This window comes from Theropithecus gelada, chromosome 7a (genome assembly GCF_003255815.1).
Source record: "Theropithecus gelada isolate Dixy chromosome 7a, Tgel_1.0, whole genome shotgun sequence".
In the NCBI taxonomy this organism is placed as follows: Eukaryota; Metazoa; Chordata; class Mammalia; order Primates; family Cercopithecidae; genus Theropithecus; species Theropithecus gelada.
In genome coordinates, this window is record NC_037674.1 from 18,390,915 (window position 1) to 18,409,490 (window position 18,576).

Genomic DNA, 18,576 nt, shown 5'->3' on the forward strand with positions numbered 1-18,576 from the left:
CAGTTTAAGCGTTGAAAGGTAAAATCTAGGTGGAAAAGGCACATGAAATAGGATAACTGAAATATAGAGATTGTTAAAGAAATATTTGTTGAATGAATGAGAAGAGTTACTTTTATACAATGTCACCTCTATCACTTGTTTTCTCTGACTTCCATTTCTAAGTGTTCTGTGATACATAACATGTGAACAAAATTGGGGTTGTGGAGTGGAAAGAACATGCAAAACAGAGTAGGTGAAATGAGGATGGAGAAGATCCTCCTGAAATGGAGTCTTGCTCTCTCACCCAGGCAGGAGTGCAGTGGCATGATGTCGGCTCACTGTAACCTCCGCCTCCCAGGTTCAAGCGATTCTTGTGTCTCAGCCTCCCGAGTAGCTGGGATTGCAGGCATGTGCCACCATGCCTTTTTTTTTTTTTTTTTTTTTTTTTTTTTTTGAGATGGAGTCTCGCTTTATCACCAGGCTGGAGTGCAGTGGTACAATCTTGGCTTACTGGAATCTCTGCCTCCCGGGTTCAAGCAGTCCTCCTGCCCCAGCCTCCCGGGTAGCTGGGACCACAGGCGCGTGCCACCATGCCCAGCTAATTTTTGTATTTTTAGTAGAGACAGGGTTTCACCATGTTGGCCAGGATGGTCACGATCTCTTGACCTCATGATCCGCCCGCCTTGGCCTCCCAAAATGCTGGGATTATAGGCATGAGCCACTGTGCCCGACCAATTGTTTCTATTTTTTTTTTTTTTTTTTTTAGTAGAGACAGGATTTCACAATGTTGACCAGGCTCGAACTTCTGACCTCAGGTGATCTACCTGCCTCGGTCCCCCAAAGTACTGGCATTACAAGCATGAGCCACCGTGCCTGGCCATGTGACTAGATCAATTTCTTAACCTCAAATCCCGAGATTCTAAACAAAAAGCATAAAGGTTAAGATCAGGGGCTTTGAAGTCAGACTAAAATGGCTTCCAGTACTCGTTGTGACTATTGGTCATAGGCAAGTGACAGGTGACTTAAGTTCTCTTAAGTTTACACGCAGTATATACAAGTTTGTTGGGAGGTTCATTAACATATTAATTTATTATTTGTGTATTTTATTTTGAGATGGAATCTCACTCTGTTCCCTAGGCTGGAGTATAGTGGCATGATCTCGGCTCACTACAACCTCCGCCTCTTAGGTTCAAGCAATCCTCCTGCCTCAGCCTCCCAAGTAGCTGAAATTACAAGCACCTGCCACAATGCCCAGCTAATTTTTTTACTTTTTATTTTTATTTTTTGTTTTGCCACGTTGGCCAGGCTGGTCTTGAACTCCTGGCCTTAAGAGGTCCACCTGCCTCGGCTTCTCAAAGTGCTGGGATTACAGGTGTGAGCCACGCTCCAGGCCAACATATGAATTTAAAGCACTTGTCCAAGCTTGGCATATGTAACCCCTCAATAAAAGTTATTACTACTGGCTACATAAAACAAACTAAAGTGATCACAGGGCTCTGACATTAACTATCTATGTGACTTCCACAAGTTATTTGCTGTTTCTAGGTCCCATCTCCTCAAATTATCTTTTAGTAATATTTCTGATATTTCAGTTAGCATGTCTATGATACTACCTGTCTTATTTTTTTCCTCAATGTTACAGCTTACTCAAAATATTTAAATCATTCCTGATCCCTTGTCCTAATTTCCATCATCTTTTCAGCCAAAAGAATACTCTTTGTGTCATCAAATTTTTCTTACAGGCAGTTTTAAAATGATTTTTCTTTTCCTGATTGCTAAAAATATTTAAAATTCTTTTGAAATCAAAAGTCAATTTTGGTAAGCATATTTTCATTTTATCTATGGGTTAAGCCAAGCCTTTATGCACAATTAAACACCTCGGCAAAGTTTACATGATATAGTGGGAAAATAATGGGCTTTATGGTCAGGTCTGGGTTTAAATATTAGTTCTACTTCTTATTAGTTTTATTACCATGGGCAAGTCATGTAACTTCCCTGTGCCTCAGTTTTCTCATCGTAAATCGGGAGAATAATTTCCTTGAAGGATGGTGACTAGAAATGAGATTTTATTTAAAAATTCTAGTACAAGGCATAGCACATGGCAGTGAGCATTGTATGTCCTATATATCTATCCATCAATCCATCCATTTAGAGATAAAGTCTCTCTCTGTTGCCCAGGCTGGAGTGCACAGTATGATCACGGCTTACTGCAACCTTGACCTGGGTGCAAGTGACACTCCTGACTCAGCCTCCCGAGTAGCCAGGACTGCAGGTGTGCACCACCACACCCTACTAAGTTTTTTGTGGAGACGGAGTTTCACCATGTTGCCCAGGCTGGTCTCAAACTCCTGAGCTCAACTGATCTGCTCACCTTGGCTTCCTAAAGTTCTGGGATTACAGGTGTAAGCCATTGCACCCGACCTATCCTACTGCTATTGCAGCAATCAACATACTAAAACAATACTCATCACTTTACGTAGAAAACAGCTCCTATTCTGAACTCCCTTATTTCTCTCAATTTTTTTGCTATTCATTTTAGTTCAAAATCTTGCCCCTGACCCAGCCCACACCAATGTCTTCCCTAATTCCTGCTACCACATTCAGATGCATATGTTACCTCTAATTTTTCCCTCCTTCAATCCAACCTATTCAATATCAAATTAAGCTCAGAATACTATTGTCCAAAACATTTCAAAAAATTCTAATTACCTAAAGAATAAAGTTCAAACTTACGGCTGGAGCATTTAAGTCACTGTAATTTTATTTAAAAAAAAACTTCATGCTTCTCTATCTGTAGATGCCATTACTCCTATCAAACCTGTCTACCTGAACATATCACATACTTTCCTACCTCCTCAGTGTTTGTTCAAATGCACCCTCTGTCTTTTGGAATGCAGCTTCTGTTCCTCTCAATTTATCTATTGTGTGTACTCCCTTCAAGGCTCAATTCAAATCCTACCCTGTTAGAGGAGATAACAGCAGAGTCCCAAAGTGATTTCTTCCTTGTCTCAATTTTTTTTTTTTTTTTCCTTTTTTGAGATGGAGTCTCGTTCTGTCACCCAGGCTGGAGTGCAGTGGCGTGATCTCGGCTCATTGTAAGCTCTACCTCCTGGGTTCACGCCATTCTCCTGCCTCAGCCTCCCAAGTAGCTGGGACTACAGGCGCCTGCCACCTCGCCTGGCTAATTTTTTGTATTTTTAGTAGAGTCGGGGTTTCACCGTGTTAGCCAGGATGGTCTCGATCTCCTGACCTCGTGATCTGCCGCACCCAGCCACTTGTCTCAATTTTTGAAGTGTGTATTAGTGAAGCACATATCTGGCATTTGGCTATTTTATGTTTGTTTTTAGAGAGGTTCTGCTTCTTTAATTCAATCATAAGCATTAAAATGGCAAGGAACATATCTGATAGCCCTAACATCTTACAAATAAAAATGCTCCTCAAATAAATGTTCATATGAAAAACTTTAATATATAGGCATAAAGCTATACTACAGAAATTCCTCCAGTATTGCTAATTAGAGATTATACAACATCATTTTAATCTCTCCCATCTGTGATAATGTTAGTCTCGTTTGGTGCTTTTTTTGAGACAAGGTCTCACTATACTGCCTACACTGGTGTCAAACTCCTGGGCTTAAGGGATCCGCCCCCTCAGGCTCCTGAGTAGCTGGGATTATAGGTATGTGCTACCATGCTGGGCAATAAGTTGTTTTAAACATTGTAAATCCCATAATGTGTAATAAGTGCAAAAACAGTGAAACTATTTGGAAGAATTAGTAAGTATCTAAATAATGACTGAAACGAAAGAGATACCAAAAAAGTAAAATACAAAAACAAAATAGTGATATGCAAATAGGATAAACTGTTCAACAGAAAGAGGTCCTAAAAACAAAGACAGGCACATGTGACATATGGAAGGTTCTGGGCCTGTGCAACTGACCAAGAAGAGAAAAAAGTAAGTGAAAGAAGGGAAAACTTTTATGTGTGTGACTAGGGGAACGGTATCAACATTAGATTTCTATTAGCATGAAGCCAATTCAGGAGACACCTGGAAGTCAATTTGAAAATATAAAAGCTAAGCATGGCAGAAGTTCTAACAAAACTTGAGTGGCAGCCTTGGGAGGAGTTGTGGAATCTCCACATCAACAGGATGAGCAGAAAGCTGCTCGGAAGAGCTCCCTAAGAAGCTTGTGAGGATTGACAAGGAAAAACACTATTGGCTTCAATAGATTTTCAAGGTAAAGAAGTAGGTCTATTTTGCTGGGGAAAAAAAATGTCTGCTAGTTTAGCTACAAGAAAATTATGCCTGGCTTTAAAGCTTAAAAATCTGAATAACTCTTATTTGTCAGAAATATATCTGGGAAGTGCATGCTGAAACTACCCTACTCATGACAATTGGGACTTATGAACAAATAGATTTACAAACAACTCTCTTTAAGGCTGGTCTCTTTGGGTACAGAGGAGCTTACAGTAGACTTCAAATGCCCAGATGGAAACGCAGATAACCAAAAGGAAAGCAAAATCATTCTAATGCTATGTAATGACTTATCCTTCACTTTATTTTTATACTAATTGAGATCACCATATGAGCTCTTAGTAAATTTCTAACTTGTCAGAATCTGAGAAGAGTAGCTGTTATAGCCAGCCTGTCAAAGAAATGGGCATGGAACTGAGTTCTGAGATTACTGAATGTAGCATTTCCATTATTTCATAAGAATTTGACCCACAAACAAAATTAAACATATTTTAAAGTGATCTATCCACATCATTGCTCCCTTTTCTAATTGGATTGGGGATACATGGATGTTAGTTGTTGTAGACATTGGTTCAATAACCTAGGTAGGTAGAAGAAACATAAGTTGAAAATATTTGGAAAATACAGATTTTAAAAATAAGGTCATGAAGGCCGGGAGTGGTGGCTCACACCTGTAATCCCAGCACTTTGAGAGGTGGAGGCAGGCGAATCACCAGAGGACACGAATTCAAGACCAGTCTGGCCAACATGGTGAAACTCCATCTCTGCTAAAAAAAAAAAAAAAAAAAAAAAAATTGGCTGGGCGTGGTTGTGGACGCCTGTAATCCCAGCTACTCAGAGAGCTGAGGAAGGAAAGGTGAATCACTTGAACACGTGAGGTGGAGGTTGCAGTGAGCTGAGATCGCGCCATTGCTCTCCAGCCTCAGTAACAAGAGCGAAACTCCCCTCAAAAATAATAATAATAATAAGATCACAAGTTTTACAGAGGCAGCTACGTGTTTATCTGTTTTTTTGCATGACTTCTGTAGGTGGTAAAATTTCATTACTGAGAGCTCAAAATTATTGTAGCATGTGTTGTTTCCTAATGAAATACACTGCCAGAAATGCAATAGAAAAAGACATAAAAATAATACAATACATAATAATAGTTCAGAGAAGACTCTACCTGATAGAAGACGAAGCAGATGTTTCTGTATCAAGACCTGAGGACAGGTAATCCTCTGTGCAACTGCAAACTGCATTAATGCTTTCAGACCATTATGCTAGATTGTAAAAGAGAGGGAAGATAAAAAGATGAGGAAAGATGAGAGACCTAACTCATTCACTTAAGAGTTTGGTAAAAACCAACTCTAGTTTGTCGGAATTAGCTGCAGACTCATTATATACCTTATATCATTGCAAATAAATTACGATATTCTTAATACCTGTACAAGGTTTTATGGCCTTGCTAAATTTCTAACAGATTTTCTGATAAAAAAGTGGTATTAAAGCTATAATTATTTTAATTCTCATGTAAAAAGTATTCATCTTCCCCAGAGCTGAGCACACTGTGGACCAAAAGTCTTCTAGACTTCTGTGCCAGGTGTCAGAAAAATAAGAGGGACATGGGAAGCAAGGGATGGCAACCTCAGTTACCCCTTTTGTTTCCCCAGGGCTACTCCACATATTTCTTTAGTACCATTTTCCAGGGATCACTATGTTAAAAGGTTTAGGCCTGGGGCAGGAGTAGAGTCCTACAGTAGTGTCAGTATCTGCCCATCAAGGAGTCATGGCTTAATTTTATTTTTGAATTCAGTATGATGATTCATCCAGAGATAAGTCAGCATTAATACTCAATGTTATATAATGGTGCAAAATTAGTGAGAAGGAAAAATATAGAAAACATGAGGATTTTGAAGTGTAACAAAGGGAGAAAAAGTAATCATCACATGAAATCTCCGTATGAATTACACTTAACCTCTGAGATTGAGTAAGCTCTGTAAAGTGCATACACTATTCAGTTTCCTATAAGACTGAGGCAGCTCCTTTTCTCCCCTATAGAATTCTGCTAATTTTTACAGAAAAGGAGTAAAGATTTTTTTTTTTTTTAATAATAAACTGTGGGGGGAAAAAAAACAGCATGCCATGAGTTACATGTACCTTGTTGGAATATACATACCTGCCTATTTTGAAGCGCTCCAAACAAAGGTTTTCCTTCATCTCCCAACAGGTTTTCTCAAAGAATTAAAAAAACATGAAATAATAAATCCTGAATAGTGCCATAATTATATACTGTACTTTTTATCAAATGTTCCTTAATTATATTTTTGATGAGATGATTTGCATTTTTCCCCTTCAAAGTCTTGTGTTTTAAGTCTTTGCTAAAATTTTCCAATTTTTGAGTGAGAGAATATTAGAGAATCAAATGCATATCATTTACAAATTACTAGCATAAAAAATAAAGTCCCTGCAGCAATCTTATAAAGAATGCTTGGGGGGAAAAAAGCAGCCTGGATTGTTTCTTCTCATTTCAGCATCTTTTTTATGCAAAAAATTCTAAAATAAGTAACTTATATATGTAATTATAGCCTATTTTGTTTAAAAATAATATGTAAGGCAGACATAAATAACTTCTTGCTCTTTTGGGCACAATTTTTTTTTTTTTTTTTGAGACAGAGTTTCGCTCTTGTTGCCCAAGCTGGAGTGCAACGGCGCGATCTCGGCTCACTGCAACCTCCGCCTTCTGGATTCAAGCGATTCTCCTGTCTCAGCTTCCTGAGTAGCTGGGATTACAGGTGTGCACCACTACGCTGGCTAAGTTTTTGTATTTTTAGTAGAAACAGGGTTTCAGCACGTTAGTGGTGGTCTCGAATTTCTGACCTTAGGTGATCCGCCCACCTCAGCCTCCCAAAGTGCTCGCATTACAGGTGTGAGCCACTGCGCCCGACCTCGGGTACAATTTTAAAAGAATTAGAAAAGATCAATAGGAAAAAAAAGAAAATGAGACCAGGTGCAGTGGTTCATGCCTGTAATCCCCAGACTTTGGGTGACTGAGGCAGGAAGACTGCTTGAGCTCAGAAGTTCAAGACCAGCCTGGGTAACATGGAGACACCCTGTCTCTACAAAAACTACAAAAATTAGCTGTGGTGGTGCATGCCTGTGATCCCAACTGCTTGGGAGGCTGAGGTGGGAGGATCACCTGAGCCCGGGGAGGCTAAGGCTGCAGTGAGCTGTAACTGCGCCACTGCACTCCAGCCTGGACAACAAAGTGAGACCCTGTCTCAAAAAAAAAAAAAGAGAAAGAAAAAGAGAAAATGAAAATACCAAAACCATGGATTTGTGTTTTGTTGTCCATGGTATTTATTTCTAAATTACTCTTATTTTCACTGATCCTTAGCAGCAGATATGAGTGTGGAAGCATTTTTTTTTCATCTTTGCATAAACAGTAATTGAAAGGATGCTTTGTTTTGATTCCTCAACTATTATCCTATGCCAATGCATTCTGTACATGTCTCTCCATCCCCACAGGGACTGAGATAAGTTAGTTGCTTATGTACTAAGAATAAAGTACAGTATTATGCTTGCTTGATGGAAAAAGCACAATAGTGAACACAATATGATATTAATCAAATGGAATCCAATTACTAGATTATAGAACCACATATGAAAAGATTCAGCTCCATCAGCAGTGAATTTCTTATCTCCTTTATAACAGACTATGCCCCCTTTTTAATGTTCAAGGTCTAAATAGAAATTCTTGACTTCCTAATGCTTATCTTCCCCAAAATAGGAGTGTGAAATAGCTTCACTGAAAGTCTGAATAAACTTAACATGTCATGACTCCGAAGAATGCTTTACATTTCTTATCGATTTGTTCAGATTATATAAACCTCGCCTTTCCTATATCCCATTTGATTGAATCATAGCAAATATAAACTGATGTATTATCCTATACCCATAATTTAAGTCTAACAGGTTTGGAAGTGACTTTCCCCCCTCCCCCCAAGCACATCCACCCACGGTGGCTTTATTCAGTCACGTCCCCACCCCCATACCTCCCTCCACCAGGCAGACAGGTGGGAGGCCACGCCACAGCAGCATCCAGGGACCACAGGCCAGCAAAGGGCCCCGGCCAGAGGGCACCAACCCCAGGAAGACACAGTCCCCACCTGGAGCTTCCCTGGGCTGCCTCGGCCCCTGAGCCCACTCTGAGGATTTGTACTTTGACTCTGACAGGAAGCAGGAGGAAGCCACCAGCCCACTGCCCCCCGGGTATCCTTGGAGGGCACACGGTGGAGTGGAGACCCCAGCTCCTGAGCGGCACTTCCTCAGCTCCCACGGCCCTGCATGGTGCTGGGCTCGACCCAAGATGCCCAACCGCAGAGTCTGGTCCTGACAGGAATGGTCACGGCCTAGCCACGGGGCGACTCTGCCCATCAGTCCCCCTGGGGCAGCGACTGGATCCCAGCAGGGGCAGAGCCGGGATGGGCCCTATGTGCCTAAGATCAATGTAGGCGGGGGCTCACTGGGCCAAACAATGAACTCACCCATAGGAGCCCTCTGAGGACAACAGTAGGGGGTCTGCTCAGGGCAGGCGCCCGTGGCCTGGAACCTGCCTTTTCCAAAGCACTGGAAGTGACTCTTAAACTCTATTAAGAAACTAATGATAGGGCCGGGCGCGGTGGCTCAAGCCTGTAATCCCAGCACTTTGGGAGGCCGAGGCGGGCGGATCACGAGGTCAGGAGATCGAGACCATCCTGGCTAACATGGTGAAACCCCGTCTCTACTAAAAATACAAAAAACTAGCCGGGCGTGGTGGCGGGCGCCTGTAGTCCCAGCTACTCGGAGGCTGAGGCAGGAGAATGGCCTGAACCTGGGAGGCGGAGCTTGCAGTGAGCCGAGATCGCGCCACTGCACTCCAGCCTGGGTGACACAGCGCGAGACTCCGTCTCAAAAAAAAAAAAAAAAAAAAAAAAAAACTAATGATAGTATGTAGGAAGGTTTTGGGAAAAATTTGGCTTCATGCTATTTAATTCAAATTATAAGTGTCTTGTTACAAAAATATATTTAAATGAAGAAAATATAATGGACTCCATTAAAAACAATTACCAAAAATATATATATTGGAAAGGGAAATCAAAGTTGGCTTGGATAAAGACAGGGAAGAATCACCATTCTTAATTTTTTCCATGTAATATTGGACCTTGTCCTTATAATGAACAAGTGCACTAACTTAAGAAATCTAAGTGATCCCTCACTGCTACATTTTTCTATGGGAAATTTTCAATATGGCAGAGAATTTGATAGTAGGCTTCCCTTTAGAGCTGGTTTCTGCCTGCTAATCTCTAAAACTGCCTCAGTCTTCCTTTCCCCTTTCTGTTCATTTTTGGGTAACTTTGGTTTCCCCTCAAGTTCTTCTCTCAAAGGATAAAAGAAAGGAAAATTACTGAGCATTTCTGAGTTGTCTTTTTTCCTTGAACCTCTTTAACTTAACATCATGCTGTTCCTTTAATATAGATACTAAAGGAATATATGTGTGTGTGTGTGTGAACATGCACACACTTTTTAGAGACCGGGTCTCACTCTGTTGCCCAGGCTGGAGTGCAGTGGTGTAACCATGACTCACTGAAGCCTCAAACTCCTGGGCTCAAATGATCTTCCCTCTTCCGCTTCCTGATTAGCTAGGATTACAGGTGCATACCACCATGCCTGGCTAATTTTTTGTAGAGACAGTCTTGCTACGTTGCCCAGGCTAGTCTCAAACTCCTGGCTTCAAGTTATCCTCCCACCTCTGCCTCCCAAAGGTCAGCCTCCCAGGCATAATCCACCATGCCCAGCTTTTTAAAAATATTTTTTTAAACTTATGTTTCACATGGCGACGATCATAGTTAAAAAGAGATCAATATAAAAAAATTATCAGACCAAATGGCATGAGCCACACAAATACACTGAAATACAAATAGTCGTCATACAAGTCAAATTATTCTGGCCCATCAGTGAAAAAAGGAATTTAAGAATGAATGATCAATGTTAATTCTGTCCCACTGAAACCTCCAAACCAGTTTTCTTATGAGCTTTACCAATTGCCTGGATAGTGAAAGCACAGGTGCTCCAGGTCAGCATAGGGACTCGAGGATCCGTTTCATCAGGAGGCACTTTCAATCCAATTCTATAAATGGTTGTGGCAAAGAGAATAACCATTTCCTTGATGCTATTTGAATATTTAATCCTATAAATAAAACAAGAAAATTTGTATGATTTAGTAAAAGGAGTTACTTAGTAGGACCTACTTAGTAAGAAGTCCAATTAAGTCCTGGAGCAATAGAAACAATTTAACCGCTTTCAGCATAAGTAAACTGCTCTTTGCCAAATTAGAGATTAGAGCCTCCGAAGATTTATTCAGCTGGAAAAAAATTGGAAGAGGAGAACTGTATTTTTTAAAGGTAGAGAAATAGCTCTTATAAAATGGTAATGACCAACATAACTTCACTTCCTGTAAAAGATGCAGCAAATGCTCACAGCTAGAAGGGGTTCAGGTTCTAATTAAAAAACAGACTGAACACAGAAGGAATAAAATTCAGAGGAACAAATCTGACCTAACGAGTTTTGGTGCTTGGAAAAAGAACCAAAGAAGTACTTTTGTGTTGACAGATATGTGTATGTGTTTGTGTTGTGTATATGTGTGATAATACCATGTACCTAGAGTGATAATTTCCAGTTTTCTCAACTTCCACTTATAACAAGTATTTTCAGTAGCAATGGGATAGATAAACAGGGATCACAACTAGAAAAACTACCCTGGATACTCAGTATTAATGAAATAATAATACCTGATTTGGGTATATTACATCTCTCCAATAACCTAATGAGTGAGGTAGGACAGAAGGCCTCAATTTTACATACACAAAAAATGAACTGGTGGTAGCATGGAGTGACCTGAGACATTTCAGAAAGTCGCAAAGCAAGTTAGATGTAATTTTAAACGAAGTCTCATAATTCTGGTCCTCTTGTAGGACCAGACAGAACTGGCATTTTTGGTCCTCTTGTAGGACCACAGAGAATTGGCATTTTTGTTGGTTAAAAATGTTACTCAAGAGGCGTAGTTCGCCTTAATATACATTACTTTAATATATCAAACCACTTCATTTTGTTAATACAAATAAACAAAACAAACAGAAAGAAACAAGAAAATGGGATAAACTATTTTACAAATAAAAAAGGAAGGAAAGATGGAAGCCTACAGTGTTTCCTACTCTTATTTTCACAATCATTTACAAAGTTCTCTTAACTATTTAGATACTTACGAAGACTGAACACCAAAACTCAGGATGGAAGTGAACTCAAAAGTAGAATCTCCCATTCCTTGATTAAAGAAAACAGGAATTGGGTTTTCTCCTTATAAATTAAAAGGAAAAAGAAAGAAAAATCATGAATGAATTTAGTCTGACATACAGTTTTCTAGCATTTATTTATTTGTTTTGACAGTCTCACTCTGTCACCCATGCTGGAGTACAGTGGCATGATCATCTGTAGCTCCAACCTTCCGGGCTCAAGCGATCCTCCCAAATAGCTGGGACTATAGGCAGGTGCCGCCATGCCTGCCTAGTTTTTAAACCATTTTTTTGTAAAGATGGGATCTTCCTTTGCTGGCCAGGCTGATCTTGAACTCCTCAAGAGATCCTCCCACCCTGGCCTGCCAAAGTGTTGGGATTACAGGCGTGAGCCACTGTGCCCAGGCTTTCTGGCTTTTTAATATTATACATGATCATTTTAGGAAACTCAGGATATGCTAATAAGCAATGAATAATTAACAAGTTTCTCCATCCAGATAAACACAGTTAACATTTGGGTGATATTCTTCTGTTCCCCACACAAATATTACATATTTATATTTTTTAAGAGGATGACATGATATAATACTAGTCTACATCTTGCCTTTGCACTTAATAGATCATGGACATCTTTCTGTATCAGTAACTCTCCCTCTATTTTGCCATTTTTAATGACTGCATAAATGTTCTCTTGATAAGGCAGCATATATTAGTGAATAAGAGTAAATGATCTGAAGCCAGGCTGCCTGGGTTTGAATCCTAGTTCTGCCACTTACTGTTACTGCAACCTTGTGTGAAAACTAAACTTCTCCATAGCTCCATTGCCTTGTCAAATTCAAATGCTATTTCCCGACATGAAACGGGTTTTCTCTGGTTGCTTTCAAGATTTTTAGTTTTTTGTTTTTTAAGAGATGAGGTCTCCGCCAGGCATGATGGCTCACACCTGTAATCCTAGCACTTTAGGAAGCCAGGGCGGGCAGATCAGTTGAGGTCAGGAGTTCAAAACCAGCCTGGCCAACATGGTGAAACCTCATCTCTACTAAAAATACAAAAAATTAGCCTGGCATGGTGGCGGGCGCCTATAATCCCAGTTACTTGAGAGGCTGAGGCAGGAGAATCGCTTGAACTCAGGAGGTGGAGTTTGCAGTGAGCCGAGATCGCATCACTGCACTCCAGCCTGGGCGACAGGGCGACACTCTGTCTCAAAAAAAAAAAAAAAAAAAAAAAAAAAAAAATGAGGTCTCACTATGTTTTCCTGGTTGGCTTCAATTTCCTTGGCTCAAGGGATCCTCCCACCTCAGCCTCCCAAGTAGCTGGGCCTACAGACATGCACCACTGTGCCTGGCTCTTTATTTTTTGTTTTCAGCAGTTTGCTTTATGATGTGTCTGACTGTGGTTTTCTTATCTGCTTGAGATTTACTGAACTTCTTGAATCTGCAAATTTGTCTTTCACCAAATTTGGGAAATTTTCAGCCAATTATTTCTTCAAATTTTTTTTCTGCATTATTTTTCTCTTCCTTTTGGGACTTCAATGACACAAATGTTGGATTGAAAAAAAAATTGTCCCATAGATCCCTAAGGTTATGTATTTTTATCCCCCATCTCTTTTCTGTCTGTTCTCCAGATTGAATAATTTCCACTGATCTAACTTCACATTCATGGACACTTTACCTCATCTCCAGTCTAGTATATATATTTTTGAAACAACACAGCCTTGCTGTGTTGCCTAGGCTGGACTGCAGTGGCATCATTATAGCTCACTGTAACTTCAAACTCCTGGGTTCAAGCGATCCTCTTGCCTCAGCCTCCCAAGTACCTAGGACTATAGGCACATACCGCCAAACACAGCTATTTTTTTTGTTGTTGTTATTTTATTTTTTTAGAGAGGGGGTCTTATTATGTTGCTCAGGCTGATCTTGAATTCCTGGCCTCAAGTGATCCTCCTGCCTCAGCCTCCCACAGTGTTGTTATTACAGGCCTGAGCCACTGTGCTTAGCCTTTCGGTTTACTATTGAGCACATCCAGTTAATTTTTGTTTCATCCAGTATTTTTTCAATTCTAGTATCTCCATAGGGTTGGTATTTTTAGTTCCTATTTTTCTGGTAACTTCTATCTTTCAACTCTTTCAAGAGTGTTCACCTTCAACTTATGTTTCAAGGTTAACTAGTTGCTTTAAAACTCTTCGATAAGTTTAACATTTAAAACATCTCAGGATTGGCATTTGGTTGTTTTTCCCTTGAGAATCAGTCAGATTTTTCTGGTTCTTTGTATGTCAAGTAATTCTGGATTATTATCTTGTATATGTAGAATATTACACTGGGAGGTTCTGGTCCTGTTAAAAACCTCTGGAAAAATATACAGTTTTAAAGTGTTTTAGACGGTAATAAACTCAGGTCCAACAAGTCCTGTCTCATTCTCTGTGGATGGTGATTCCAATGTTAGTTTTCAGAGCCTTTGCTGTGGTGTTCTGATCTGTCCAGCACATGTACTCCTCGTGGGGTTAGTCTAGGACTTGAGTGATGGTTTAAATGAAGCTTACTTCTCAAAACTTTGGTTACGCCTCTTTGAACCTATTCTGTACATGTGCAGCTTGGAGGTGAGCCCAGAACTTATGTTGACCTCAAAAATATGAGATTCCCCTTCTACAGTTCTCTCCTCTTAGGGATTTCCCACCCTAGCCCTCCCACTTTCTAGCTCCTAAGGGCCCTTTCCCCCAGTTTCTCTGGCCAAAATAACATGTTTCTCTCAGTTTTAGTCTACTATGCTGTCAGTCAGATTTATGACTGTGGATGCCCTTGGCGTGAAGCCACAAGGCAAAGACAGAAAAAAATGATGATGATTAACCTTGTACTCTTTGGAACACAGGAGCCCCTCTTCCCAGTTCCTCACCAGAGAGACTGGTTTTCTCCTGGGATTATGGGCATCTGTGTGGCCACCATGGCTGTGCAGCTCTATGCCTGAGGCTGGCCTTGGGAGAAGGCCAGAGGAAAAATTAAAAATAAACACACTCCTTTTATATTCTGGCTATGAGGGGCTTCTTTTCCTGATCCTCTGACCAGAAAGAGATGGCATTTCTCATGGATTTTTGTTATTCATGCTTATTGTACAGTTCTAGAACTCAGCTGTTCTTGGGTGAAAGTTGGGAAATAAAGGAGGAAAAAGCCTCAGGAAACTCACTAAATGTACTGATAATTCTTAAATTTTGGCTTTAGTTCCCATCTGCCTGCTATTTTACTTTTCAGAGACTTGAGCTGTTGTGGTTTTTCGTATCCTGTGAAAGTATGAGGAATTAGATATTGGATTTTATGAAATGTTTTTTTTTTTTTTAAAGACAGAGTCTCGCTGTATCGCCCAGGCTAGAGTACACTGGCGCAATCTCGGCTTACTGCAACCTCCACCTCCCAGGTTCATGCCTCAGATTCTCCTGCCTCAACCATCTGAGTAGCTGGGATTACAGGCACGCGCCACCACACCTGGGTAATTTTTGTATTTTTAGTAGACACGGGGTTTCACCATGTTGGCCGGACTGGTCTCGAACTCCTGGCCTCAAGAGACCTGCCTGCCTCAGCCTCCCAAAGTGCTGTGATTACAAGCGTGAGCCACCACACCTGGTTTGAAATGTCTTTTTAAAAGTTATAATGACCAGCCAGGTGTTGGTGGCAGGCGACTGTCATTTCAGCTACTCAGGATGCTGAGGTACGAGAATTGCTTAAACCTGGGAGGCGGTAGTTGCAGTGAGCCAAGATCTCACCACTGCACTCCAGTCTGGGGGGCAGAGCGAGACTCCATCTCAAAAATAAATAAATAAATAAATAAAAGGCTATAATGATCATATTAGTTTTCATCTTTAACCTATTCATTTAAGAAGTTTCCATCAAGGCACTGTTAGAATAAACTCAATCTGAGCATTGTCTCTTTTGGGCTATGAGCTGTCTTCTAAGTATGGTTTTGGCCATATTCCATGGATTTTGATCTGTGGTGTTCTCATTGTTGTTAATTGCTAAATAGTCACTAATTTCTCCATCTCTCTTTAGCTTTTTCCTTGCATTCAACAGTTATACAGAATAGTATTTAAAAATTCCTAATTTGTTAGGTTTTTGAGCTCTTTTTTGTTAAGTATTATTTTATTGTATTGTAGATAGTGTAAGTGTCCTACATAATTTCCCTTTTTGAAAACTATTGAGATTCTTACATGGCCTAATTTATTAACCAATCTATTATTAATAATCCACGGACAGGCGGGCACAGTGGCTCACACCTATAATCCAAACACTTCGGGAAGCCACGGTGGGAAGATCACTTGAGGTCAGGAGTTCAAGATCAGCCTGGGCAACACAGCAAGATGCTGTCTCAAAAAAAAAAAAAAAAAAAAATTCCATGGGCATTTGATAAAAATATATTTTCCAATAGGAACAAACTCCTGTAGAATATATTACAAAATCAAGCTTAATTTTAAAAATTCTCTAAGTCCTTATTTATTTTAGGATTACTTGACCAGCCATAGTCTTAGAAAGATCTGGTAAAATCTCCCACTATCACTATGTTTTTGTTTAATTCTACTTATGTACCAAAACAACACAGCACGAAAATAAATAGAAACTGAATTTATTATCTGTCTTTTCTCCTAACCTCCCCAATACACTAGGCAATATAGATAAAATGTTTACACATTCTCTGCAATCCTTCCTTTACAATCTCTTGGCTGTTTCTTTCTTGCAAACAATTAGTCATTCAATAAGCATTCAGAGCAAACTTGTCAATGCTTACTATTAATACCACCACTTCTTACCATCTCATGGTAGGACCAGTGCAACTGATTCCTGATTAATCTTCTTGAGTTATCTCCTCACTCTTCCAATCTATCTGCGGCACCACTCCCACACTAAAAAGCTACCAGAATAAATGCTAGTCACTTGCTCAAAAATTTTAATCATTTCATGATTTCTTTTTTAAAGTTCTTTATTTCAATAGTTTTTCCTTAGATTATGTTCAGTATTTTCTTCCCTTAAAAATATAGGCTTCTAAGTAAATTAGTGAATATGCTTAAAAAGATACTAATCACTCTTACACTTCTTTTTTTTTTTTTTTTTTTTGAGACGGAGTCTCGCTCTGAGTCTCACTTTGTCACCCAGGCTGGAGTGCACTGGTGCGATCTCGGCTCACTGCAAGCTCCGCCTCCCGGGTTCACGCCATTCTCCTGCCTCAGCCTCCTGAGTAGCTGGGACCACAGGCGCCCGCCACAACACCTGGCTAATTTTTTGTATTTTTTAGCAGAGACGGGGTTTCACCATGTTAGCCAGGATGGTCTCGATCTCCTGACCTCATGATCCACCCACCTCGGCCTCCCAAAGTACTGGGATCACAGGCGTGAGCCACTGTGCCCGGCCTAATCACTCTTCTACTTCTTTAACGGTCACAGAGGTCCTACTGCTAATAAAGTGATCTTTCTACTTAATGCCATGTTTGAGACCTCCAATTAAACATTTAGAGGCCAAAATAACAATAAAAACTGACTTAAGGCTGAATTTTTGAGACCTAAAACTCAGGATGTATAACCAACATGTCAATCTACATTTTTTTTTAATAAAAAGAAACTAAATTCACATATGTCAAGTCATTTTAAATTACTATAAAAATTAAGAAGAATCTCTTGTACTGAATTGCTTCTCGGTGCTTAAAACAAGTAGCAAAGTAGCAAGTACATGCCAAAAATCACTTCTTAACAAATATAAGGTTTTTTGTTAGAAGAGTTTCCACCTAACAGATTGTTATCTCATTAGCACCACTTGTGGAAAAGGTTTTGTTATAAAATAGAGGAGGAGGGAAACTGATGGGATGTTGCCAGACTCATTAATTGCTGACTGTTGTCTTCCATCATTCTGTGTTTCTAAATGACCAAGTTCAAATTCTTACAAACCTCCACAACTGCCCCATATTCTCCACTATTCCCCACTGTGTACTCTCAACTAAGGTAGGCCAGGCTTTTTCAATGTCTCTGAAAATGTCATGCTCATAATTCCCTAAAAACATTTCTGTTTTCTACCTGGGTTCTCCTTTATCCCTACCACACATCCAAATTTTATACAAGGTCAAATCAAATCTAATTTTCTCCATGACATCTTCCCTTACTGTTTCAGCCCCTACTGATCAATTCCTTCTTAAAAATTCTATGAGCCCTACTGTTTTATACAATAAAATCAGGCTGTTAATGCTATTTCCTCTTGTATCATTCTTAACTGCATAACATGCACACATATGAGGTCAACAAGGCAGGGAACATAAATAGTGCTGAATGCATGATTAAACACTTAATAAATACTTGATAACTTAGGCTGGGCACACTGGCTCATGCCTGTAATCCCGGTACTTCGGGAGGCTGAGGTAGGAGGACTGCTTGAGTCCAGGAGTTTGAGACCAGCCTGGGCAACATAGCGAGACCTTGTCTCTACAAAAAATTTAAAAATTAGCCTGGGTGTGGTGGTATAAGCCTGTGGTTCCAGCTACGTGGGAGGCTGAGCCCAGGAAGTTGAAGCTGCAGTGAGCTGTACTCCAGCCTGGGTGATGAGTGAGACCTGTCTAAACAAACAAACAAACAAACAACAACAAACCCCCCCCCCACATACAAAACAAACAAAAAACCTTTGTAACTTAGACTATGGTGATGAGAAATAAAACCATCACCCCTATTTTTTCCTTTGTAGCTTTTGTATACATCCTTTATTTTCCTTAAAAGTATGTAACTGAAAGGACATAATTAAAGCATAACAGAGGGTAAAATAATCAGGGAAAATGTGGATAAATACAGAAAGGTATGAAATGTAGAAATAAGACATCAATATTTTGAGTAGAATACCTAAAAATACTCTGGAATATTTTCTAGGTATAGTTTTCATCAATTTCAGATCCAAAGAGGGGATGAGAAGATAATTTTTAAAATACTGGACTTTGTCTTCACCCTATTGATTTCACTGCCTAAACCAGGGGTCCTCAACCCCGGGGCCATGGACGAGTACCAGTCTATGGCCTGTTGGGA

General features: G+C 40.0%; 1 protein-coding gene across 1 annotated transcript in view; it reads right to left on the reverse strand.

Moving 5' to 3' along the window:
• UBR1 (ubiquitin protein ligase E3 component n-recognin 1) overlaps window positions 1–18,576 on the reverse strand; it is a 154,655-nt gene that overhangs the window by 31,679 nt on the left and 104,400 nt on the right. Inside the window, exons 34-37 of the mRNA XM_025390690.1 lie at window positions 11,517–11,607; window positions 10,293–10,441; window positions 6,392–6,447; window positions 5,399–5,495 (exon numbers count right to left, since the gene is read on the reverse strand). Of these exons, the coding sequence (XP_025246475.1) occupies window positions 5,399–5,495; window positions 6,392–6,447; window positions 10,293–10,441; window positions 11,517–11,607 (393 nt within the window). The remainder of the gene's footprint in view (window positions 1–5,398; window positions 5,496–6,391; window positions 6,448–10,292; window positions 10,442–11,516; window positions 11,608–18,576) is intronic.